The sequence below is a fragment of the Vicia villosa genome, linkage group LG5 (assembly GCF_029867415.1).
Source record: "Vicia villosa cultivar HV-30 ecotype Madison, WI linkage group LG5, Vvil1.0, whole genome shotgun sequence".
Lineage (NCBI taxonomy): Eukaryota > Viridiplantae > Streptophyta > Magnoliopsida > Fabales > Fabaceae > Vicia > Vicia villosa.
In genome coordinates, this window is record NC_081184.1 from 140,124,466 (window position 1) to 140,151,542 (window position 27,077).

General features: G+C 35.3%; 2 protein-coding genes across 3 annotated transcripts; one reads left to right on the forward strand and one right to left on the reverse strand.

The window, feature by feature from the left end:
- Window positions 1-1,414: 1,414 nt before the first annotated feature.
- Window positions 1,415-4,602, reverse strand: LOC131607548 (protein HEAT-STRESS-ASSOCIATED 32). 2 transcript variants are annotated; one of them, XM_058879542.1, is made up of 6 exons: window positions 4,354-4,602; window positions 4,080-4,271; window positions 3,785-3,998; window positions 2,547-2,770; window positions 2,381-2,444; window positions 1,415-1,434 (listed from the first exon to the last, which is right to left on the reverse strand). In XM_058879542.1, exons 1-6 carry the CDS (start codon window positions 4,474-4,476, stop codon window positions 1,430-1,432), a joined length of 822 nt encoding a protein of 273 aa, XP_058735525.1. In that variant the 5' UTR covers window positions 4,477-4,602; the 3' UTR covers window positions 1,415-1,429. The 2 variants fall into 2 exon arrangements, with proteins under 2 accessions (XP_058735525.1, XP_058735524.1); XM_058879541.1 differs by lacking the exon at window positions 1,415-1,434 and having other exon boundaries at window positions 2,168-2,444.
- Window positions 4,603-8,352: 3,750 nt separating this feature from the next.
- Window positions 8,353-9,266, forward strand: LOC131607550 (protein DESIGUAL 2). The gene is made up of 3 exons (XM_058879543.1): window positions 8,353-8,559; window positions 8,643-8,848; window positions 8,967-9,266. Exons 1-3 carry the CDS (start codon window positions 8,461-8,463, stop codon window positions 9,154-9,156), a joined length of 495 nt encoding a protein of 164 aa, XP_058735526.1. The 5' UTR covers window positions 8,353-8,460; the 3' UTR covers window positions 9,157-9,266.
- The last annotated feature ends 17,811 nt before the right edge of the window (window positions 9,267-27,077 follow it).

Consider the following 27,077-nt stretch of genomic DNA (forward strand, 5'->3'; position numbering starts at 1 on the left):
AACATTCTATAACTTTTTGCATCATTAGTTTCTTTGACTTCTAAATAACATTTCTCTTTGCTATTAAAAACTAGATCTTATAGTTTCCTCACACATTCTTCTATGTTGAATATTATGATATCACACTCATCCCATACATTATTAAACAATAAACCGTAATTCATGGGTGAATCATGTTATGTAAATTATTCAGCTATTACACACATAGTTTCCATTAAATCATTCATTTACTTGCGAATTTCAATGCATTAAATTCGTTTTTCTTCCATGATTTGTCACATTTCTAACAAACCTTCAAACCCACATTTCTAATGTTAATAGATACCAATAGGAAAATTTAATTTAGTTACAAATTTTTTTTAAGAAATTCGAGTGTCGCAGTTCTCTTTTCTCAAGAACTCAAAAGTTTGGTCTCTCCGTCTCTTGTTAATTTTTAGGATAACACACAACAATATGTATTCTTCGTTTTATTCAAGCACAATGCATAATTGTTTTCGTTTTAACCAAAATAGTTTCACATTATTTGATAATCGAACAATACTCATACACTTCAATCCAACGAAACTCATTTTCTAAATTTTAAAGACAAAGTCGTAAGAATTCTCACAAATGAAATAAATAATACCTCATAGTCACAGTAACGATCGACCGGAACATTGGTATTATATGTGGGAACGAAGTTCAAACCATGCCTCTTAGCCTCGACTAGGAGACAAGTGTTTCGAATTGACCACTCACTGTATGCAGGAACTAGAAATTCACACCGTCATAGTCACAATGAGCGAGTTTGAGGTCATCGACTGGAATAATAACTAACTTAATGACCTATTTATTAAGTAATAAGTTACAAAATAATGTTATTACAATATTTGAAAATAGAATATTTATTTAATAATAACATATAGTGTAACTCATTGATGTTCTAAGATATTTTATTTATATTTGAAATCTAAAACTTGATTTGAATTGCTAGAATGCTGAAGATTCTTTTACAACTACAAAGAAAAATAATCACCAAAATTAACATTAAAAAAATGGTTTCTGCACACCTTATGCATTTCTTGGTTCACAAATACATGCTAAGATGTAGTATTTGTATAATACATAACTACCTACATATAATACTCAAAAGAGCCACCAACATAAACTTGCCTCTATATGAAAATCATAAATGTCTGGTGAGAGTATTTCTGAGCTCACCTTTAACAAGCTTCATATGACAAGAAACTTTCTCAGGATCACTCAATCCAGAACATGAATCACTGAACCCAAACGCAATAGCAAAGTAAAGATAAACTGTACATAGGATAGTTAGTAGAGCTAAAATAGATAACAGAAATCGATGCCTCATAATGAATATTGACCAACTACCCACTTCATTCTTTGTAAACGGCCTCTTGGCAGATGATGATGACCTCATAGGATCTGCTCAATCTGTATAATGTGTCAATAATTAGTTAGACTTTAAGGTAATTCAATGTACAATTGCACCCATATAGCCAATGTACAGATTCTTTGCTGAATTCATATTCAGTCCTCAAATAAAACCCATGATAGTAACAAACAAGAAAAAAAAACCCTCATGATTTGAAACAATGCTTTTAAGCATTTATGAGCATGAACATTTTCAAAATAATTTTTCTCAACCCTCATGATTTGAAACAATGCTTTTAAGCATTTATGAGCATGAACATTTTCAAAATAATTTTTCTCAACTTAGAACCAAACAATCTTAGATCTAGTACAATAGCCATGATTATAAAAAAATAAATCAAATGGCATTTCCTAGTATGGTGACATCCATATTGAGTGTTGCAGATCATGAACGTTAATCTCACCTCTATCCCAATGAAACAAGATAGCTGGAAAGTATGCAAATGCACACATGGGGATTGGGGATACACAACAAATATGACTCAGAAATAGATACATAAGAAATTCACATTAAAGCTAAATGATGAAGATTAAACGACAATGTGATTGGATTAAATGATAAGAGTTACCGAAGAAAAAAAAAAACAATAATGCACGGTCTTGATCCTAGAAGAACGTTTCTTATAATGTGTAAAAAAAAAAATTTAATCTGAAAATAGTTACTATATAATTAATGTCCCGTTAATTTAAATTTATTGTGTTAAAGAATATGTTAATTTAAAAAAGAAAACAATTTCCATGAAAAATAATAGATTCATTTATTTTCAATCTTCATTTAAGTCCTCAACTTCACATAACGAAGGAAATATACGGAACACCCAATGGGAAAGACAACACAAAGACTTTTTTACATAAACCAAAAGTAAATCCCACAGGGTACTATACAAATTTCCATCACTTTAGAACAGGAAATATGAAGAACTGAGAACAGAAGCATGATTTCTACCCAAGTTGCGTCCCCGGATGCACTCCACATCAACCAAGTGCGAGTGGTCGATGAAAAGGTTCACCTGAAAATAAAACACGCACACAATATCAAAAAGCTGCACAATATTTTTCTTTTAGCTATTTCTTGTTCTCATTTAGAGAGGAAAAGGAAATAGAACATTTACCTTTGGCCCATATTGCTTGATAAACCATTCGGATGCATTTTGATTTGATGCTTCAAACATAGTCTTCTCAAGACCAAGGCGGCCTATGATCTTTGCAATAACATCCGCACGTATATTACCAGCATGTTTGGAGACATCATCAGCATCAATCATTATCATGTCAGCACCCGCTTCTAGACACCTCTCAGCTCTCCTAATCAAGAGATCCACATCTTCTACTAACTCTGATGCAAAAGTTTCAACACAAGGTCAAACCAAAATACTAAATTGATATCCTCCAAAGGATACAAAAGATTTCATATCTTATTCCAGTAACCAGTACTTCAAAATTTCTTAAGCACAGCTTGGACAATCAATGTGGCGATATGTTTAAAAATTAAAAGGGAAGAAATCCATAACAGGCCTATCTTCTGCACAATCCATCCGATTATGCAGTTTATTCAAATTGAAACCATAACATTATCAGCATTCTTAACTTGAATATTCTCATTTCCTATGAACATCTATTTATGATGGAACATTTCTTTGAAACTTCATGTTTCTGCAAATTAGAAAAGGAAATTCGTACGGTATGAAGATTCAGAGATATATCTAAATAACACTATCATGCCAGGCATATACAAAATGAACTGTTTAAATAATGTGGTAAAATTACATGTATGATCCAAGGCTCAGAGTTCCATTCAATTTTTTTCATTTAATTAAAACTTGATCGAAGTTATATGCATTGACATTCTCCGGAAGGAAGGAGCAAGGTGCATAAGCATTCATTATTGAATGAATAATATCAGATATCAATCGGTTTGCCATAGATGAGAGAGATTGGATCCATTTCACACATTAGTGCATTCTCTTCATTCATTCATGAAGATTACAACACCACTATTGTATTGCTTGCAACAAATTAACATATCATCAGAATATATATGTTCTGTACCTAAAGACAGGAAAAATTCTCTTTTTAGATTTATTGAATAATGAATGTATCTAGTCTACATAGAAGACAAGATACATTCATTATTCAATGAACCTAAAATGAGAATATTTGTTTATAAATAAGACCGGAGGGAGTATTAATCAGTTCTTTGACCACGACATGTCACGTGTTTTATATTTTATTTGTACAATCAAAAGATAAACAGAGCCTAAATATGTTCAATTCCACCTTTAAAGAGAGATAGACAGTTACATGCATAAAAATGAAAAACAAAGAGAAAAAGGGAGTCAAATATCTTTACCAAATGATCTACATTGCAGAGGAGGAACATACGCCCCATACGCTCTATCACCACCTCGAGGAATTTGAGACTCATTAAACTTAACTTCAAAATGAGGCTTAGCTTTCATGCCACCAGTTTTGACCAAGCGAACAAATCTTAACAGAGTTTCTTCCGGAACCCCAAGAGAACCCACATTCAACTCAATTGTATCAAATCCCAACTTCTTGCATTCCTATTACAAAATATCATATACAATCATGTATAACACTAACTAGTTGGACATATTTCATTACAACACAATCACAGAGCAAACCTCTACATAGTCTTTGAATCCGGATGGACCTTTATGAATCATATGTTCAGCCCAATCTCCCGTGCTAACATACACATCATGCTGATGAGCCGTATCAATGACTTGTTTGATAAAATCTTTCGGCATCAAACTATCAGAACCTCCAGAAAATTTCAAACCATCAACATACTCTCCCATAGATTCAAAAATATCCTACACACAACACAACAAGCTATTTCAACATACTCTCTCATAACTAGTTATGAATGAAAAAGCAAAGGGAAAATTGGTGAACCTGAAGAACATTATGGTTGAAGAGAGTGTAATGAGGGCTTCGCATCTCGGTGACGCCGTAGCGGCGAGGCTTGGAGGGGCGATCCTCGTTCTCCTCGAAGCTTTTCCATCCGTATGCTGACATTGCTGTTGTTAGCGAGTAGAATTGAGCGGAATTTGAATTTCGATTTCGGTTTTCTTTTTCTATTTCTGGTTCTCACTAACTGTGCAAACCGAAAGGAACTTTATTTAGAAATGACCAGTTGTTTCTTGAAGCTAGCCGAAGGAAAAAGAAAAATGAAGTTCTTTCTAGAAAACTCGAGGAAACTGAACCCAATCAAATCTCAAAATGCACACACTCGTGCATTCAAGTTATTATTGACCGTTCGATCAGCATCTGATGGTTCAGTAAAATACATATTTTAATTTTTGTTTTATAATTTTAAATATTAAATTTGAATCGCTACCATCTGATTTTGATCTAAAGGCTACTATTATTCGGAAGGTGTGAATACGTGATTCATTGCAGGAGAACCTGGTCCAAACTCGAACTGAATTGTAGCGCTCTTTAAAAACCGGACCGGCCATCGAACCGGTGAGGGTACTGGGTCACTAGTTTATCGGTTGAACCACTGGGTCACTGGTCGAACCGCACGACTAAACCAGATTAAACCGGATAACTCGGTTGAATAGACCTGTCATTATATAGGTATAAAACCGGTCGAACCGGATGATTCAGTCTCTAAAAAAATATAACTAGCTTTTAAAATTTTTTTAAAAATATCATATCATAAATTCACAATTTCATAACTTAAATTCAAATTTTAAACAAAGGTATCACACATAACAAAATAGTAAAAAATTACAAAGTCTAATTGCAAAGAAAGTCTAATTACAACATAATCTAAACAAAGTCTAATTACAACATAATCTAATCGAATAGTTTATAACAAAATAACTCCAATGTGTACCAAATTTAATTCAAAATAGGATCCTCCGAAAAAGAAAATCAAATAAAATTCAATATGTTTATGCTATTTAAGAAAATTTATTAGCAAAGATAACAAATAGACAATAAAATTTTTAATTTGTCACTAACGAAAAAAACTATGTGAGAATGCTATTTAAGTAATACACTACTAAATATATTAAAAAAAAGTTTAAAAGAAATGTTAAAAAAAAAGTTAAAAAAAAAACAAAAAAAAAAGCAATTAAACCGTCGGTTTTCTGGTTTTCCCGTTTTTTCCGGTTTTCACCGGTTCCCACCGGTTTGATGGCATATCCGATCCAACTATTGAACCAGACCGGTTACCTGGCCGGTTCCCGGTTCGACCGGTCCGACCGGCCGGTTCGGTCCGGTTTTCAAAACACTGCTCGAATGTGTTTGCATTTAAGAGAATATAACACGTGGCATTTTATTTTTGGTGAATTCTTATTTACCCACCTTAAAAAGGTGGGTAATGTTACCTTTAGTGTAAAATTCATTGAAAACATCAAACAATTGTTCTATATAATAAATAATTAAATACATAAAAATTACATGGTATCATCTGATTGGTGGAATGTACGCTACCCATCTTTTTATGATGGGTAGAGAAGTTGTCCCCTTTATTTTTAATTTAACATACCTAAATTTATTAGCTTATAAATTTTTTAAAATTTTATTAAAAAATAAAAATTTTGATTTTATAAAATTTTTTTGTTTATATTCTAAAATTTTAAAAATTAATAATTTTTTTAAAATACTGCACAATATTTATTTACTAAAATTTAAAATTTTTAATATAAAAATAATTAAACATAATTGTTTAAATTTTAAATAATAATGATAAAAATCTCGACTTATAAAAATAATTATACAAGTTGTTTAATAGACCGATGCTCCATGCGTGCCTAAATTGACTTGCAACAATTAGAGGCTAGAAAATATCTCTTGTCCCGGTGCCAGTAGTTACGAATGAGGTCGGTTTGAAGGTTCATCTTGATAAGACGAAGGCAAAGGTTGGGAGGTTTGGAAAGCTTGGAATGCTCGTTACTTGACTCTTGGAGTAGCCTAATCCTGCGATGTCGGAACGAATGGGAAAGTCACTAAGTCTAGATTGTTCATCTCCGGTGGAGGAAGATGAATTTTGTTATCTTCAGTAGCGACAACAACGATTTTGGAAGATCGATCGGGTGATTTTTGAATTCATCATATCTTCAAGAGTTCAATATCAGGTTGTTCAAGAAAATATCAGTGTTCGCTGGGAAAGAACTAGAGATATGGATTCGTTGGAGAAACGATACTTCTTTGTGGAATTCATAGGAGTTAGAAGTTAATTTTCATAGATGACACCACTGATCTGCTTGCGAACCGGAAATGATCTGTGAAACAATGAGATGAGATCTTAGATCGTTGGAGAAAGCTTTCGGTGCGACGAATAAAGAGTTGACCTGCAAGGTTAACACAAACACCTAAGTCAATGAGATAATAATAAATAATGTGAGAGTGAGAATGATTTTAAATATTTGAAAATGTTTCGCTTCTTACATATATAGTGTTAGAGGTTAAAACACGAACAAAACCGTTCGTGTGAGAGAATATGTGTTATGTGAGTGATTGTTGGATCCAATTATTTGGTGACTGTCTAAGAAACAAAACATATGTTATTGGTGAAAAGAGAGACCACCTACTCTATAAGATTTTCGCTTGATGCTGCTCTTGGTTTTTTTGTTATGGACCAAAGAAATGGCCCAAAAAATACTTGTTAAAAACATTGAAATTAAAAAAAGTAGACTCTTTCACAAATGACTTCATTTCGGGTCTGTTTGGCAATGAGAAGAAATTAAAAAGAGAGAAAGAGATGAGAAAGAAGATGATAAGAGAGAAATACATGAGAAATAAGAGAGATTTGTAGTATTGTTTGTAATAAGAAAAGTTGAAGAGAAATAGAAAAGAGAGAAGTAGAATGATGAGACTAATTGACGAAAAAGCCCTCTCTAAACAATTTTTTTAAAAAAATATATAAGAAAATAATTAAAAAACTTTAATTAATTAATTTATATTAATTTTATCATTTAATAAAATTATATTAATTATATCATTTAATTAATTAGCTAATTTTTTATTAATTAATATTTTAATTACGTAATATGGAAATTGACTTTTATTTTTCAATTTTTAAACAATTTTTGCCAATTCTCTTTTTATAATTTTTGTAATTTAGTATGATTTATTATTTTAACATTATTTATATTCTATCATCCCAAAAAAATATATTATATCACCTTATATTAATAATAGTAATCAGACTATGATACATATATACTAACATAAGAGAAAACTTTTAAATTTTTTTACAGATTTGCAATATGAATAAGGGACATTTATGGAAATGAATGGTAAAATAGCCTCTCTCTTCCATTTCTTCTCATATAAGAGAAGACTGCAAAATTTGGTGGGTCCCACATTATTAAAGCCCCTCTTCTCTATTTCTCTGCAAACCAAACAAGAGAAGTGTAGGCTTTCTCTTATAATTCTCTCTTTGTAGACTTTATATTGTTTTCAAAATTGATTTTAGTTTTGCAATTTTTATTTTTAACGTAATATTAAATAATTAAATTTATAGGTCATTTTAATAGAAATTTTATTTTTAAAAACTTATCAATTTATTTATATTAATATTTTATAAAAAATCTTAAATGGACAATTTACATTTATCTAATTCAATTAGCATAAATAAACAAATTAATCTTAAAACACTATTTAATGGAAACAATCATTTATAAAACTGAAATTAAAGTAGGAGGTTCTTCAAGAATAAAGTTCCATTCCACTCTCATCTGCTGAACATACCTGCTACTTTGGGTTTTCCTTGCTGGTGAAACTCTTGTTTCCGTGTTTCCTAAAGGAAGGAATATTAGAAATGCAAATGCAAATAAAGAATAAAGTAAAAATGTGAAGATAAAAGTAGCTTTAAGTCTAATAAGCTAATTACTTCCATATATGATAATGCATCACAAACCTGGCTCAATCTTTATTCTTATTCTTCCAATATTATAATACATGATGCTTAACTATTAAAGTGAGTAGTTACAAGAACAAGGTAGCAAACATCCTTTTTTGCAACACCTTAGAATTTCAGAAAAAATGGTTAGAAACTATGGTTTCCTTGTCTGCATTGTTGTCATTGTCATGGATGTTATTGCTGGCATACTTGGAATTCAAGCTGAAATATCTCAAAACAAGGTACTCTTATATATCATGAACTTTACATCTCATAGACAAATCATACATACTATCTGAATTAAGGATTGAATTATTGATAATAGGTGAAGGATTTGAAGATGTGGGTGCTTGTTTGTAGGGATCCAAGCTATCAAGCTTTCAAGCTAGGACTTAGTGCTTCAATTCTATTGGCCTTGGCTCATGCAATTGCTCACTTCCTTGGTGGTTGCATTTGCACAAAGTCTATAGAAGAATACAAAAGAGCCACATCCAATAGACAATTAGCAATGGCTTTCCTCATTCTCTCATGGTAAGGCTATCAAACGGCGTCACAAAATTTATGTCAGTAGATAAGTTCTAATAAGTCGATTCAAACTTGCTCTAAAACTTGTGGACTTGTTGCTGAATTGGTGTTAGTTGTTTTACAGGATAGTATTAGGAGCTGCATTCTCCATGCTGATTATAGGCACATTAGCCAACTCAAGATCAAGAGAATCGTGTGGGATATCAAATCATCGGTTTTTATCCATTGGAGGGGTTTTATGTTTCATTCACGGATTGTTTACTGTTGCATATTACGTTTCAGCAACAACAACAAGAAGAGAAGAGTGCAACTGACAAGGAAATGCAGTATAGCCACTAGCTCATTCTTAGTAGTTTTGGACTTTTGGTGCAATTTTTTGTTGTTGTTGAAGAAGGGTACTGAATATTTGTATCATTAACTGGTTTTGAAAAAATAATACTTGTTTTGCTAACTTAAACTAAAAAGGGTTTAGTTTCTCAAATTGTTTTTCCTAACACCTTTAATTGGCGTATAATAGGAGAATGATTCTTAGACAACTTTTTTGTCTTATCTATTTAGGGTTAATAGTAATTCACCCCCTATAATGTTATCGAATTTTGTTTTTTCCTCCTTCCTACCTTTTGGCAACGGTTTTTTCAAAAAAACCGTTGCCAAAACCTGCCTTTGGCAACGGTGGGAGATAAATCGAAACACGCTCATTTACAGAAGAGTAAACTACTATTAACCCATCTATTTATTTACATTTACAGCCTATCTCATCCAAGATAAAAATAAAATAAAATAAAACAATCAAAATCTTTTTTTAATCACTTTTATTTGTAGTTTTCAAATTTTATTTATAGTTATCCTTTCATCGTCGGATCGTTAAAATAAGGTATAAGCATAGAAATATCATGTTCACATTGCACCAGGTTTTTAGAGACGATCTCCTGGCTACCTCTCATGGTTGTCATAGGGCACAATGCCTTACCTTGGTCTTGTCTAGCTCCACCCAATAATGTTTGGATAGATTCTCCGGAACTTACGTCTACAAGATGGATGATTTGTCTCAAAGGAGATTTATGTGAAGAGACAATTGGTATTCTTCTTTGAATGCTTGGGTTTCTTCTATGGTGTTTCCTCTTTTGATGTAGCGTCAAAGAATTAAAAGAGGCAATGCATAGAGATGCGCTTGTTGGTGGACTTCGGCTCGAAAGAGTTTAGGCAGACCATTTTTTGTGAGAGACACAGGGAACTCCCCTTTCTTGAACGTTTCTTTGGTGCTTTAATTTCTAACTTACCTACCATCGGCGTGCGAATAAGATGAAAAGAACACCTCAAGTCACCCCTTGTTAGCAAGCACTACTAACGTCCCAACCGCTGGAAGGGCTCCGAGTGCGGGGCTTTCTCCTGGCCGGTTGTATTAGAAGATGATTTGTGCCCTTCTGTAATACGGTGGGAGAACTAACTTTATGAAATGTTGCGGATAGCAAGAGTCGCCACCGACTTTTATTTTATCCAATTTATAGAAAGGCTAAAAGAACAGGAAAATACCTTTAAAAAGATTTTGAGTTCGGGGGGTAGGTTATACAAAGGGAAGGTTTAAAGCACCCTTTGTATCCATGGTTATCCATGGGCTCTTAATTGCTTAGCTCACTTTGTTTTCAAAAATGTTTGAAGTGTGGAAAAAGAATTTTATTTAAGGACTTTAGCTTGTAAATAAGCGTAGCCTTTTCGAAAATTGATTTTGAAAAGAGTGGGAAAAAGATTTTGAATTTAGAGCAAGCAATTAGTAGCAACTACCCTAAGTTTTAAAATTTGTTCTTTTAGCTTTTCAAGGCTATCCATACCATAGGAGGGTAGGAAGTCCTTTCATTGGATTTGAAGGTTCATCGAGATTATCGTTCGCCACAAGACTGTCCCTGCCATAAAGAGGGCAGGTAGTCTAAGGGAAAGATATAATAGTCATTTAATCTTTTAGGCAACAGGCGAGGATACCTTAGCAATGAGGACAATCATCATTTACAAGGCAACCTCGAGGGACAAATTTGATGATGATAATGAACTGAGGGCAACATTTGTTTTGCTTTAGGAATCCTCGGAATCGAGGGACTTGACTATTTTAAAGGCAACAAATAATAAGGCAACAAGGCAACAAATAATAAGGCAACAGGCAACAAGAGAGGCTACCCTAAAGGTGTGTGTGTGGCACAATCACGTGGTTAATTCAGATATTTTATCTTGTAATTAGTTATTCTAATTCAATTAACAGGCTTGCACTCCCTAGGATTACTAACCACGCAGTTTAACAAAAATACGGAAATTAAAGGCAGAATTTAAAAGTCTTACGCTATTACAATAAACACCTGTGGGCAAGGGGAAATAAAGGCAGAAAAAGAATAAAGGCAAGAAAAATAAGAGGCAAAATGATTAATTCAAACGTCTCGAGCCTTCATCGAATCCTTGATCAAACCTGAAAAAGAAGAGAAAAGGTTAGTGCATTAGAGATCAACAACCCTAATTTATCAGGATAAATCAGGGTAAAAATAATTGGCTTAAATAAAATATGGAAAGTTAATAATTTAATATTTTAAATAACCATTAAAGGGTGAGAAAATCGAAAGTTCGATTAAATATAACAATTAAATAATTATTGGATTAAATCCTAATTATTTAATTGATTAAAAGTATATGTGAAAATTTGAATTTTAATATTAAAACAATTATTGATAGAATTATGAAAAAATCGAGTTTTCGATTAAAAATAAATAATCATGAAATTATTATATAATTTTATGTAATAAGTTTTAATAAAAAAAATGATAAAAATAAAAAGAGAATGAAAATAAATAAAGGATTGTACAATTAAAAAAAAAGAAAATACTTAGCTCTGATCCAGTGTGGCAGATGGCTGGAGGTCCATGATGCGTCTTCAGCTCGAGATGCGTTGGATTTGAGGAGAGGATGATCTGAAGGCTGTGATGACGCAGTAACATGGCATCTGTATGGATGAGCCACACCAGATCCAAGGTGAAACCAAAAAGAAAACGCGTGCGCGCTTCTTTTGAACAGGCTAATGGATGGTTGCCACGAGGTCATCACTAACCTCCCTCCTTCGTCTAAGCCCTGTGCGTGCTTTTACCTATGGTTCACCACCGTAGCCATAGCCTGCAAGTTACGAATACAAGAAAACACAACCAAAATGTTTTCGCGACCACACCATTGTAATCGTCCAAACCTCACGAGCATGATGATACCTGTTATTGATCCTAATTTTGCCTAGAACGAAAAATCCTCTTTGAAGGTCTTAAACCCTAACAATGGCACATGGCTCATACAAGCGCAATAACATAATTAAAACTCCAGAATCGATCAAAACATCAATATGAGTGTAAATATGCAAATCATAAACCAATGAGGATGCGTATAATTATGCAATCGAGTTTGAAAAAAAATGGACAAACTGTGAGCAATTGGAGAGGTTTTTGGAGGTGTTGATTGCGTGTGAGGATCTGGATCGATTCAGAATGCCTTCAGGAACGTGTTAGGAACAACAAAACACCTTCAACTGGCTTGCAACCTAGAATCTGAATTTGACTTTTTCTCCAAATTTTCAAAGCTCTATTAGGGTTCTTAGGGCCAGCGATTCGTGAATTCTAGGTCTGCAATGCTTGTGTTTATATATTGGAACAGATTAGGTCAACAAAACAAGAACAAATCTCATTGAATCTTTGATTTGCAAGTTGGAAAATTTGATTGGAAATATGACTTGAATCTTTCTATTTTTGACCTGAAAATGATCCAATCTAATCCAATCACATATGCACGAAATTTGATTGGCATTTAGGCATAAATGGTGATTATATTTGATACTTATGGGATCTCTAACAAATATTTGATTTTTACTTGATTAAAATCACTTTTTAAATGATTAAAAATTCATACCAAATCAAATAAATGTTAAAAATTCGTGTCAATTAGATTTGAGGCCTTGGATAATTTTATGATCAAGCTTGGGCCTAAAAAGATTGGGTCCCTTTGCAAGAAGATTCATTTTGGAGCCTTTTATTTCACATTTTTCTTCTCAAAATTGTCCAACTTTGACAAGGCATATCTCCCTAAATTTTTAAGATATGGAAGAGTTCTAGGACTTTTTGGAAACCTCAAGATGTCCTCTACAAGCCAAATTGGAAGATTTTTTCCATATAAGGATTTTATCTTGATGATATGGGCTTTGACAAAAAACTGCTTTTGGTTGACTTTCAAAAAGGACCTATAATCTTTTGATCCATATCTCACAAATGAAGCCTTTTTAGACTTGGCATGTGAGAGACAAATTTGTAGAGAATTCAATTTCCTTCAAAATGAGCTTTGGATGGAAAATTTATGATGTTCCATGAGAAAGTTATGGCTGGTCAAAGTTCAGTTGACTTTTAGGTAAAAAACTCTAATTTAGAAACTTTGAGTTTTGTTGATTTCTGAACTTTCCTTGATGAATCATGATCAATCCTTGATCAAATGATGAATGATACTTCAAAATAAGGATGTTGACAAAAAATCAGGAATTTTGACTCTACTTTGACCATAGTTGATTTTAGGTCAAAATGGTCGACTGTTGACTTTCTGAGAAATTGACTGAGCAATCCTTGGAATTGAAGCCTGAATTTTGTCATAGAGATAATTTGAAACATCATGAACCATCTGAAATCCATTGGGGACCTTGATTTATTAATTCTCTTCAGAGAAATCAAAACCCTAGTTTAGGAGGTCATTGTTTAGGAGAGTATGTCCCTGAGTCTTGAACCTTGTTATGAGTTTTGAAAGGTGAAATGAGATGGGCAAATTTTGGGGTATGACACCTTCCCTATGAACGGCTAGGGGATTCAGATTGTTATTCTTGAGCTTAAAGTGCTTCATGAAGAAGGGTCGCCTGTTAGCTGGCGTCGGACGCTTGAACAAAACTTAAGGGAACTTGGTTCTATGGGAGGTTATGTGTTGACTTTAGTGACCTTTCGCTCTTAGCTTATTTCCCTCCACGGTCTACAAACGTTTGGGAGTTTTAAACTTCTATTTTTGAAAAGGATTACATATACTTCTCTAAAAATAAAGAAGTCATTCGTCATAAGGAGTTAGTAGGTCTGGTGTATCATACACGTCAAAGGTAGACAATTTTTACATTTGGTGTCGTCGGGGGGAGTTTTATTGCCTAAGTGAGAAGGGATTCAAGAGGCCTCTATCTTTCTTTCAAACATATGGGCCACTGTTAAAGATTCCAGGTATCCTAGTACGTCGACCGAGAATATACAATCACTTGTATAAGTATTGAAGAAGAAGGATAAAGCTTCAGCCCTTACACAAACATCACTAAACAAAGCCAATACCACTCTTGCTAAGGCAAACACGACATTGGATTCTTCATGTAATATAGTTGAGGATTTGGAGGCATCCTTGAAAGAAGCCCAAATAGGTTGGAAGAAAAGCAAGGGCGACCTTTGAGAGATGCGTCATGAAAATATTTCCTTGGCTAAAAAAGTATGTGAAGTCAGTGGAGCAAGGTTTCTACGCCATGCATGTAACTTTAGAGAATGTGTTGCGGCGTGTGAACTATTTTTATCCTAAAGTGCATATGTCGCGAGAGCAAGTTTGTCATGATTAGAAAATGGTGAATAATGAGTCAGTCTCTATTATGAATGATTATGATGCATAATCCCCTATTGTTGTTTTTCATATTTGAGGTGTTCGTACTCGGTGCAAATTTCAAAGCATAGGTAAACTTCATGCTTGGCAATGTATATTTTAATTTTTTATTACTTACCATTATTTTTTCCTGTTAAGGTGTTGTTTTAAGCCTCGAGTTTGTTTCTTTAAGGATAACTTATTTTCCGAGGTCGTACTCAAAGTTTCATCAGACATTTCTATGGATCGTGCCTAGTCAATGGTCGATTCCCCTTCCTTACCCCTAGGTGAAAACCTAGTTCGAGGTCGATGATGAGATCTCAACAAGTGTATAGATAGTTTTGAAGTAATAAAATAAGATCGTATTTATATGGACTGTTATTTAAGAAAATAATAGTTGTGCAAGTTTAAAAAGCTGCTTTTAAAGCAGTCGGAACGCGTCAGAAAAAGCCCAAAAAAAGGGTTCATCGCGTGCATCATGAGATGTATCGCACGCGCGATGCTGCATGTACAAGCGTATCATGTGCGCGACAACGCGCGATGCAACGTGTGATTTTTCAAGTAGCTTCCACACTTTTGCGCATTTTTCCCTCCAATTTTCACCAAGTCCCTATTTCTTCATACTTAGTGATTTTTACATCTTTGTTTGGCACTTATGCTTCATATTTGCTCATCTTTGGCTGATTTTTCTGTCATTCCTCGATGAAATATATGTAATTACAGAGTGTCATTAGTTGAATTAATGAAGACTCACCTTTCCTTATGGAATGGCTAGCAACCAAGAGGGGTGTGCCTTTAATCTCCATTTTATGGTTTGTTGTCGTTATATGTATGATTGCACAATAGAATTTTGATTGTTTTAGTCGCACACTGAGGAAGTTTGTGATAGCACCTCTAAATCATTTGCATTATGAATTTGATTTCTTTAGCTGTGTGTCTAGCGTCGATATCACCCCGGCCTCATGGATACCCTTTACGATCATAATGAAATGAGTTTAAAATTATTTATTTATTTATATAAAAAATAATTTACATCTGGACAACATATGCATTTTATATGTAATAAGAGGAAATTTAACCAAGCGGTAAGATCTCTGCTTATTGGCCTCCGAAGGCATTGGTAGAGTGCGCGGTAGCCGCCTTCTGCTTTTGTTTAGATTCTTCTCAAGTTGCCAGGTTAGATTTATTCACTTTAATTGGTAGGGCTTAACTGTCATGTCTCTTAATTATATAATGAGGGAGGCTACGTTGGTCTCAATTGTCTTTCATTTATCGTCCTTTTGATCGTATTGTAGAGCCTTGTGTATCTTTTGTGCCCCCAGTAGGTTGGCGTTTATTGTCATCGACTCGTAATGGACATTGTGATACTTTAGCTTAAGATGGACTTGGGAAACTACTATATTTTGGGTGGTTGTGAAAGTGCTACCCAAAATATAGTTATAGACGCTTCTGTAAGGAACTACCATAAATTATAGGTCATTTATTCAAGTGTTTCTCCCATATCCTAAGGTGACCATCAGTTCGATATATCTCCAAGGGCGGTTTATAGTATCATTGAAAACTTGCTGATAGAATCTCTCACAGGGCCACGACTTCTCTTTTTCAAACTTACCTTTTTAAAAAGCTATGCGTACAAGATGTCACAGGAGGTTTCGTCGTCAATGAAGATCGTGGATACATCAAAATTGGATATGATAGTTGTTATAACCAAAGGAAATATCTTGTACGGGATCCCACCTACCTTTTCGCTATCCGAAAATCCAAGGATAGGTTTTTACGGCTCCCCGGTCAAAGTCTTTCTCTCTTCTTTGGTTACAACCATCAGCTTAGTTATTCTCCTCTTTAAGGTTCCCTTCGAGGGGTTCTTTGCTCTTGGGAGAATACAAATAATGGATGCAATGTAGTAGCACTCCTTTTTACTATCATCCCCTTCTTCGTTGTTACTATCTTTTTCCCAATGCTCTAGTCACAACCTCAATAGCTTTCAAGGAAACGATTTTTCCCGGTGAGGGGACTGTTTCTCTTTGGTGTTTCTTCTCGCCCCTTACGCTATCTTTTTTGGTTTTGACCACCTTTCTAGTCCCCGTCTCAGGTACACTCAGTAAGTCGCCCCTTTCTAATTAGTTCTTCTATTGCATCCTTTAGATGGATACCATTATTGGTATTATGGAAGTGACTTTTATGGAAACAAAAAATATTTGGACTTATCAGTCTTGGACAATTCTCTTAATGGGCAAGGTTTATTGATCTGGACTTCATTAAACTCGGTTTTAGTACACTCTCTCTAGATTTCCTTCTTAATGTTTCCAAAGGAGAGTAGGCGAAGAACCTAGATTAGGGTCTGCGGTCCCTGTCTTCTTTGCGGTGGTTGTTGTCTCTTTTTGGAGCCAGATCGCATCTAGAGTTCCCTGCTCCCCGACCCATCTCCCCTTCTTCAGTTAAGAGTTCTTCTTTGTAATAGATATAGGGTTGTGTCCTATTTAACAAATCACTTATATTACATGCCTCTTTTGAGCCCTAAGTTCTACCATAACATGCAATCTGGCCTCTGTCTCTTCTTGAACAACCATAATTTCAGCTTGTTATTCATGCCTCCTGTCATACCCCAAAATTTGCCCATACAATTTCTCTTACACAAATACAAATCAAAGTACAAAGCTTCAAGACACACTCTCCTAAGCAAAGATCAGAGAATTAGGGTTTGGCTTATTCAAAGGAAAATCAATGAATCAATGGCTCCAAAGCATCTCATATGGCTCAATACATTTCACATTATCTCTATGACAAGTATCAAGGCTCAATTCAAAGGAATGGTCACTCAACTGTTCAGAAAATCAATAGTCGACTATCTTGACCTAAAAGTCAACTGTGGTCAAAACAAAGTCAAAACTCCTGATTTTTTGTCAAGATCCCCATATTGAAGTATCATTCACCATTTGATCAAGAATTGATCATGGTTCATCAAGGAAAGACCAGAAATCAACAAATCAAAAAGTTTCTAAATTAGGGTTTTGTACAGGAAAAGTCAACTAAACTTTGACCAGCCATAGCTTCCACATGGAACATCCAAAAATTTCCATCCAAAGCTCAATTTGAAGGAAATTGAATTCTCTACAACTTTGTCTCTCACATGCCAAGGCTAGAAATGCACCATTTGGGAGATATGAGCCAATACATTACAGGTCCTCCAAAAAGGTCAACGAAAACACCTTTTGGGTCAAAGCTCATAACTTGAGCATGGAATATTTAATTGAGATGAAACCAAAAGCATCATTTAGAGGACATCTTGAGCTTTCTAAAATGGCAAAGAACACCTTCATATGATAAAAATTGAAAGAGATACGAGGCTCAGAAGTTGGTCAACTTTCAAGGAAAATGCAAAACCCTAATTGTACAATGTGGTATTCTTGGACTAATGGGCTTAACATATGGATCCTAAAACGTGTCCATGGACTCTTTTGGTACTCCTAGACTAATTATTTTATTTTTATACTATTTATTTTATTTAATTGAATTTTAATTCATTTAAATATTATTAAATCATATAAATATGGAATAATTAAGTTTAATCAAAGATTTTATTTTTTCATCAAATCTAAGCATCCAAAACATCCTATTTTTTACTCAAATTCGTGGCAAGAGATTGGAAAAAGAAAGATGGAATTTAAATCAAAAATAAGAAAGATTTTGTGCAAATTTTAAGTAAAATCTTTTCCAATCAAAGCTTGATTCTTTCTCCAACGTTTTAACCTAAATCCGAGCCCTATATATACATGATACATTCAGCAAATAAGGGGAGGAAAAAAACACGTTCTTGCAGCCAAGAAAGGAGGGTTTGTAACAAAAAGAAAAGTTCAAGAATTAGGGCACAATCGTGAATCTTCCTCAGCGAGTTTCAGTCCCTTCCAGCCATCCCAATTCATTCCTGGGGTATTGAAAGGTAAGATTGGATCGAGAACCATGCTTGATAACCCCTGAAACGCATGTCTCATGTTCATCATTCATATTCACGTTTTGATTTTCAAACTTATCATGTTATTACGTTTTAATGAAAACTAACGTTCTATTTGAGTTACTGGGACTGTTTAAGGAAGGTTTGAATCATCATAGAGGAAATTTAACGTGTGGAACGAAATCCACCATTAACAAGACGTGGAAGGTTGCGTTCTCGTGTTGGTCCTTGCAGCGCTTTTTAGCTAATATAAATGCCACCATTGCAATCGTGGGCATCAAATTAGTGGGAATAGGTCCTTTGGATGCATTCACGTGTGATTTTTTGCAGGTTTAAATTCTGGAATTTACAGCTACCAAAAACGTTGTAGCAATTTTGTAGCAATTTCGTGGCTGGCAGTTTGTAGGTTTAATGAAGAAGATGATGACTTTCTGGGAATACGCGCGCGCATGTGATTGGGTAGTCAACAAGTTTGGAATCTCTCTCTACCTCTCATTCGTTCGCGCTTAGAACCAGGGGGCCCACTCTGACTGCCTTTGACTTTTCCTCCATTAGACATTGTTTTTTTATATATATTTTATTTCGTGTGTTTTGTTTACAGATTGCATAATCAGTACAGTTGGCTAGAGCAAGGAACTGATGTTTTAAGGGGAGCAGGTTCGAACCCCTTGCGTGACAATGTTGTTTTTACAAAGAATTCCCACAGGATCCAGCGCTCCTCACGCAAAGGCACACATGGTGCTCCCTCAGCGCTCCACCATCAGATCTTCGTCTGGACAGATCTAACAGCCAGGAAGCGTGACGTCCACCATAGATCATCAATGGACCACCACACCAGAGCAGCGCCCCAGCCAGCTAAGTTTTCTAAACCTTATTTTCCTTTTTATTATTATTATTATTATTATTATTATTATTATTATTATATAACTACTATTATAATTCTTTTTTGTTCACTTATCTTTATTTATACAATAATTGAGTTTTTATAATACTTTTATATGTATTTATTTTAATCGAAAAAACGATTTTTTTTTTTTATAATATAAAAAAAATAATAATTATTATTTTTTAAGCTAATGATTATTTTAGGCTAATTAAACCCTACGCCTTAAAACCCTGATTTTATCATGGTCACTAATCACTGTTGTTGGTAGGTATTATCCACTAACCATATTTTAGCCTTACAAACCCTGTAGGTCACAATAAGTTTTCTTTTTAGGGTTTGTAGATCTTTAATCAATTAAGGATTGTAGATCATTTATACACTAAAAACCTCTTCTTGGCGCAAATTTTCAGGGTTATTTCAAGTTCTTCATCCACGCGCTTCGCCCGACCAAAAGCTAAGTTTTTTCTAGTTTTTTTTATATATATTTACTTTTTATTTTTAATTACATAATCCCTCTTTTATTTATTATCAATGCCTTGTATTGGCCACAAAAAGTTTTCTACCTTTCTCTTCTTCATTTTTCAGGGTTAGCCAAAATCCTCCGACTACGCACCATCAGAGCTAAGTTTCCAATCCTTATTTTATATAAATATTATTTTACTTTTGTCTTTTGCCCAAAATAGGGTTTGCCTCGAATAGTCGATACACTCACCCTTGTTTATTTTCCTTTTAATTTTCAGAGTCGATTGAGAGTTTGAGGAAGATCAAGGCATTCAAGGGTTTATCTTAATTACTGTTCCCTCTTATTTTTTGTCCTTTAGTTCCCCTTCCCCGCAGGTGTTTATTGTAAAAGGACATTGTGTTTTTCTGCCTTTATTTATTTTTTAACTGCGTGGTTAGTAATCCTAGGGAGTGTAACCCTTGTTTAAAACAAATTAGCTCGCTAATTATAAGATAAATAACTGAATTGAACCACGTGATTGGTGCACACACTCACCTTTAGGGTAACCTCTTCTGTTGCCTTGTTGCCTTGTTGCCTGTTGCCTCTAATTGTACTAAATAGTCAAAGTCCCTCGATTCCGAGGATACTCAAAGCAAAGGTTGCCTTAATCATTGAAATCATCTATTTTGTCCCTCGAAGTTGCCTCGGTAAAACATGATGATTGTCCCAATTGCTAAGGTATCCTCGCATGATGCCTAAAAAGATTAATGACTATTATATCCTTCCCTTAGACTACCTGCCCCTCTATGGCTAGAGACAGTCTTATGGCGAACGATTACTCGATGACCCTTTCAACATCCAATTGAAGGACTTCCTGCCCTCTCATGGTATGGATAGACCCTTTCACCCTGAAAAGCTAAAAGAATGATTTTTCAAACTTAGGGTAGTTGCTATTAATTGCTTGCTCTAAAAATTCAAATTATTTTTCACACCTCTTTTCAAAATCAAATTCGAAAAGACTACGCTTATTTACAAGCTAAAGTTCTTATTCAAAATTTCTATTCACACTCTACTTTTCAAACAATTCAAACATTTTCAAAGTGAGCTAAGCAATTAAGAGCTCATGGATAACCATGGATGCAAAGGGTGCCTTACACCTTCCCTTTGTATAACTTACCCCCCGAACTCAAAATCTTTTCAAAAGGTCTTTCCTGTTCTTTTAGCCTTTCCTAATTGGATAAAATAAAAGTCGGTGGCGACTCATGCTTGACCGCACATTTCGATTATAAAAGTCAGTTCACCGTATTACAGAACTGGCGACTCTGCTGGGGATGCTTTCGATTAAAAGAGGGGTTACCTTAGAGTTTAGGATTCACTTGAATTGTTTGATTTGTTTGCTTTATATTTCAAAGGCTGTTTTGGGTATTTACTTGTGTGAAAGATCCTAACCCGGATCTGAGAACCTTAGGTAAATGGCATGAGACCAAGGAGACTGCACAACGTATACTGATGTGGTTGATCTGGTGGCCATCGTTAGTGTGACACATTTGTTTGTCCTGGTGTTCCTTGGGATCCGACTCGAGGAAACACTTGGCTGCTGCGTGGTGTCATTAAGCACTAATTTGCCCTTAGAACCCTAGTTGAACTTGACTTTGGCCTATTAGAAAGTAGCGAGGTGGCTGGCTTTGGTTCCGACTGAAGTTGGTTGATACTCGAAGCTACACTCATATGGACTGGACTTTCAGGACCTTCTTGGTTGGTTATTCGATTGCCGAACTGAGATAAGCGCCTTCGAGAAAGGTCAATGGTATGAGCTCCCTAGAACCCGATCTTTATATAGGACAGGTTGAACCAACTAAACTTCAGTGGGGAGGGTACTTACCTACGAACTTCACGCAAGCCTTTAAACCTAAGGACACTTGTGTGACTTGCTTGTTACTTGCATATACTACTAACCCATCTATTTCCTTGCAGGAATGGTTTGTAGGACTCATTCGTCCTTACAATCTTACGCTTTGCCTGATGCATTGCATTCGCATAACATCATGACATCATAAGCATAACATGATTTAACTAACCCTTTCAAGGATCTTAGAGATTTAGGGCGCACTATTTCAGGTGCTCTTATCAAAGACTGAATTCCTAATCAAGGGGCAAGAGGATTTATTTTCCTCTGGCCACACACCTTCCAATTCGAAGACTCAGTACCTAGCAAGGGGCAAGAGGATTTACTTTCCTCTGGCCATGCATCTTCAAATTCAGAAGTATCCCAAATCAGAGGCGATGACCCACTCGATATGGTGAGCTTGATTCTCAAAGAAGGATGTTCAAAGACGAGAGTCAGAATTCTTCAGACAAAGACGCGACCAAATCATTTTCTAATGTTGCTAACTAAATTCCTTAAAGATCCTTGAAAACATCTCATTTGCATTCATGACATTGCATATTTCTAACTTTGTTTTCAGGTTCCGCCTCGACAATCATTCCTCTCAGATATAATCGAGCTGGAGATTCATTCTGACAAGCCTTTTTACATTCCAAAACTTCGTCAAATAACTCATCGACTCTAACGAGCAAGCATTCTCTAGCAGATATGGTCTAATGTACGACTCGTTCTGCTATTCCTCTTCAGATATGGCCTAATGTATGGCTCGTTCTGATATCCTTCCTCAGATATAGTTCAATGTATGACTCGTTCTGACACCTTCCAACAGATATGGTCTAATGTACGACTCGTTCTGCTATTCCTCAACAGATATGGTCTAATGTACGACTCGTTCTGCTATGGCCTAATGTATGGCTCGTTCTGATATTCCTCCTCAGATATGGTCCAATGTATGACTCGTTCTGACATCCTTCAAAGGTCTAAATGTACGACTCGTTCTGATATCCCTCAATATATATGGTCTATTTGCTATGACCTCCTCTATCACATATGTTCTAAATGTATGACCCGTTTCTCTCATCACGAACAATGCTGTGCATAATCTGAAAGGTCACAATGGACACAGCCAATCTGTGGGGACAATTCTGATCTCTACACCAGTTCCACAACAAAGACGCAAGTCAGATGTACTTAAGCGTCAATTCACAAAGATCAATATGTCATTGGCTCAAGCATTACAACACCTACTGAAGTCGGAGTTGATCACTTTAAAGGATTCCGTTAAGAATCCTAGTACTTCTACTCGTAGCTATAATCCTAATTTGAGGTGTGCATATCACTCTGATAGTCTTGGTCATGATACAAATAGTTGCTGGTCATTGAAAAACAAGATTCAAGACATGATCGATGCTGGAGAAATTGAATTCAACCATCCGAGAACTCCTGTGGTGATCACCGATCCTATGCCTAGTCACGACAAGACTGATTAATGTCTAAGTGGACGAACTTTTAATCATTAGATTTACTTTCATGCGCAAATTTTATTCTGTTTGTTTAAACATTCGAATCATGATAGACATTATCTGTTTTAATAATTATCATCAGTGCATTGCATATGTTTGTCTTGAATACATTATTTCGTTATCACTCATTTTAAATTGTGTATTTACTTTGCATATGTTTTGTGTTTATTCAACTCCTGCTAAGCTGTAATCCTTTTGAGGGAGGATGACGAAAACGACACCGCAATCTTATACAGTATGATTTTGAACGGACTATGTTGACGATGTACAGGCATTGTTTCAATTCCTAAACAGTGGAGATATAAGGATGTTAATCCCTTGTTAGCCCCTTTGAGCCTAAGAAGTAGAAGTTTCTTTCTTGTACTAATCAAAATCCTTTGATCATAACCTGGGGCAGGGTAGTGCTCAGTTAATTTGGTTGTGCATTCTATTTTAAGAGAATCATTCAGTACACCTTTCAACAAAGGTTTCAATCACAAGCGTTCATCCGCACACATCAAATAAGCGTTGGAGATAACAGTCAAAAGACAATGATGGTTCATCAAGCAAGGCAGTCAATATCTTTCAAAAAGAAAAAAAAATGAAAAAACATATATACAAAGAAAAGCCTGCTAAGTCAAAAATCAAAAAGATGACTTGGGCAAAAATCAAGGCATCCCGCTGACTGTAAGCTCAAAATAGACAGTTCAGGCAAAAGTTAGGGATATCAAAAAGATGAAAGAAGAGAAGTCAATAAAATCCTGAACAACACAATGTTGTGACTACCAAAAGGAAGAAGTGACTGCCATCTCAAAAGTTCTCTTTGCTTGTGAACCATCATCATTATCAAAGGTGCAAATCCAAAAAAATCTCTTGGAACCCGAATGCATAAGTTGAGTAACTGAGTTTAGGACTGAAGATCATCACGAAGAAGGGTGGGTATAAATAAACTTTGAGCCTTTATCCTTTGTTTCTTAAACCGTGAACCAAGCCACGTTACAGCCCTTAAAAGTCCTAACTGAAGCATGGTTAGTTCGAAAGCATACTGTCACCAAAAAGGTATCCTGACTCCTTAAGGTTTACCAAAAATGTTGAGTTGATATTTCATGTTTTTACAAACATCACGTTGTTACAAATATCATGTTTTACAAATATCGCGCTTTTGCATCTCCTGCTTTAACGTTTTTCAAAAACTCAAGACAAACGTATGCATTGCATCTCATGAATTCATTATTAAACAAATTCTGCTACATAATTTCAAATGTTGGCAACAGAAAGAATTTGCACAGGGTACAACTAATGACTGAAAGTTATCCCGACAGACAATATTACTCCAAGAAGCAATGTCTCTTATGTATACAAGGGGCACAACACATTTTTCCCAATCAATCTGGGGCAATCAAGTCAAGAGCCCAAGAATCTCTCAAAAGCCAAACAATCAAAGTCACATCCCAAGTGAGTTTCAAACTATGTCCCGATCAATCTGGGGCAACCAAGTTAAGATTCCGAGAATCTCTCAAAGATGCCAAAAACAATCAGGGGCATGCATCCAAGTAAATCTGAATCTATTTCCAATCAACATGGGGCATTGTCCTGGGCTTACAATTACTAGGGGCATGTCGCCTACAATATACACTTCATAAAGTCCTCGCGAGGTGAATCTCTTCAAGTTTCTACTAGCAGGGGCAAATCTATGAAAGTCCAGTTTGACATCTTGATCAATACTCAGTGGTATGTCCTAATCAAATCCAGGAGTGGTAGTTACTATAGTACTAGGGGCAACTTTCAAGACACCCATGTCACCCCACAGAGCCGGGTTCACAAGATCATATCCCCACAGAGTAATCATTAAGAAGATATCTTCAAACGCTCTCGACAAAGACATGGCTCCCCAACAAAGTTTACATCTTCAACGCTGCTGGTTCTCCAACACTTTGCTCTTCTCCAACATGGATTACTAATACTTTTTGTCCCCAATCAGGGTACATCAAGTTACTGATCATCCCCAAGCAAAAATCATAAATCCCCAGCTGTACTTCTTCAAGACAAGATTAAACGACAAAATCACAATGATACAGAGATTTATTTTCTCAAGATACTCCAGACAACATAAATCATGTACACATATCATATGTCATAAACATATTCATACATTGCATAGATTACCTCATAATGAACTCATCCATAACATACAAAGTTTCTCATTTATTTTGAGGGATTCATTACATAATACATGCATCATGACATTGCATAAAGACTAACTATACCTATTGCAGGATACAGGTACAGACAAATGAACGAAATCTCCAACTTTTCAAGATCTAATTCAGCTACTACGAATGGTACTGACACGGTCAACGCTCGAAGATCTAATTCATTTACCACGAACGGCAATGACACGATCACTTTCAAAGATCTAATTCAGTTACTACGAACGGTACTGACACGGTCAACACTCGGAGATCTAATTCTATCATCACGAACGGTGTAGACACGATCAATGACCAACTAAGTCTAATTCAGCTACTACGAACGGTACTGACACGATAAAAGATCTAATTCGGTTACTACGAACGGTACTGACACGGTCAACTCCCAGAGATCTAATTCTATCATCACGAACGGTGTAGACACGATCACTGACTTTCCCAGTCTAATTCAGTTACTACGAACAGTGCTGACACGACAAGAGAATCTAATTCTATCATCACGAACGATATAGACACGATTATCTCCCCAAGATCTAATTCGGTTACTACGAACGGTGCTGACACGATCAAATCTCAGAGATATAATTCCATCATCACGAACGGTGTGGACACGATCGACTGCTTCTAAAGTCTAATTCAGTTACTACAAACGGTGCTGACACGACAAGAGAGCTAATTCTATCATCACGAACGATGTAGACACGATTAACTATCAAAGATCTAATTCATTTACTACGAACAGTAATGACCCGATCAACACTCAAACAACTACCTCTCAAAACACTCCAAACATGATCGAATGCATGATTTACTGGATGGCATCTTCAAGCCCATCCCCGTCATACACCTGGATGGAATCTTCAAGCCCATCCCTGACAAAGGTCCCTACTTCAGCTAGGGCAAATTTCTTGGTATTCTAGTGTTCAATCATCTTCCACCTTCAGATACCGACTGGCATGCAAACCACTCTACACCTTCAGGTTTAAGATAATTGAACAGGGGCAGCTGTCATACCCCAAAATTTGCCCATACAATTTCTCTTACACAAATACAAATCAAAGTACAAAGCTTCAAGACACACTCTCCTAAGCAAAGATCAGAGAATTAGGGTTTGGCTTATTCAAAGGAAAATCAATGAATCAATGGCTCCAAAGCATCTCATATGGCTCAATACATTTCACATTATCTCTATGACAAGTATCAAGGCTCAATTCAAAGGAATGGTCACTCAACTGTTCAGAAAATCAATAGTCGACTATCTTGACCTAAAAGTCAACTGTGGTCAAAACAAAGTCAAAACTCCTGATTTTTTGTCAAGATCCCCATATTGAAGTATCATTCACCATTTGATCAAGAATTGATCATGGTTCATCAAGGAAAGACCAGAAATCAACAAATCAAAAAGTTTCTAAATTAGGGTTTTGTACAGGAAAAGTCAACTAAACTTTGACCAGCCATAGCTTCCACATGGAACATCCAAAAATTTCCATCCAAAGCTCAATTTGAAGGAAATTGAATTCTCTACAACTTTGTCTCTCACATGCCAAGGCTAGAAATGCACCATTTGGGAGATATGAGCCAATACATTACAGGTCCTCCAAAAAGGTCAACGAAAACACCTTTTGGGTCAAAGCTCATAACTTGAGCATGGAATATTTAATTGAGATGAAACCAAAAGCATCATTTAGAGGACATCTTGAGCT

Bases quoted from the DNA above. Each gene is read 5' to 3' on its own strand.
- LOC131607550 (XM_058879543.1), top strand. From the start codon at position 8,461: ATGGTTAGAAACTATGGTTTCCTTGTCTGCATTGTTGTCATTGTCATG. The intron at 8,560-8,642 runs GTACTCTTATAT...TATTGATAATAG, and splicing joins CTGAAATATCTCAAAACAAG to GTGAAGGATTTGAAGATGTG. The intron at 8,849-8,966 runs GTAAGGCTATCA...GTTGTTTTACAG, and splicing joins GCTTTCCTCATTCTCTCATG to GATAGTATTAGGAGCTGCAT.
- LOC131607548 (XM_058879541.1), bottom strand. From the start codon at position 4,476: ATGTCAGCATACGGATGGAAAAGCTTCGAGGAGAACGAGGATCGCCCC. The intron at 3,999-4,079 runs GTTTGCTCTGTG...ATTTTGTAATAG, and splicing joins GATTCAAAGACTATGTAGAG to GAATGCAAGAAGTTGGGATT. The intron at 2,445-2,546 runs GTAAATGTTCTA...TTTTATTTTCAG, and splicing joins TCAAGCAATATGGGCCAAAG to GTGAACCTTTTCATCGACCA.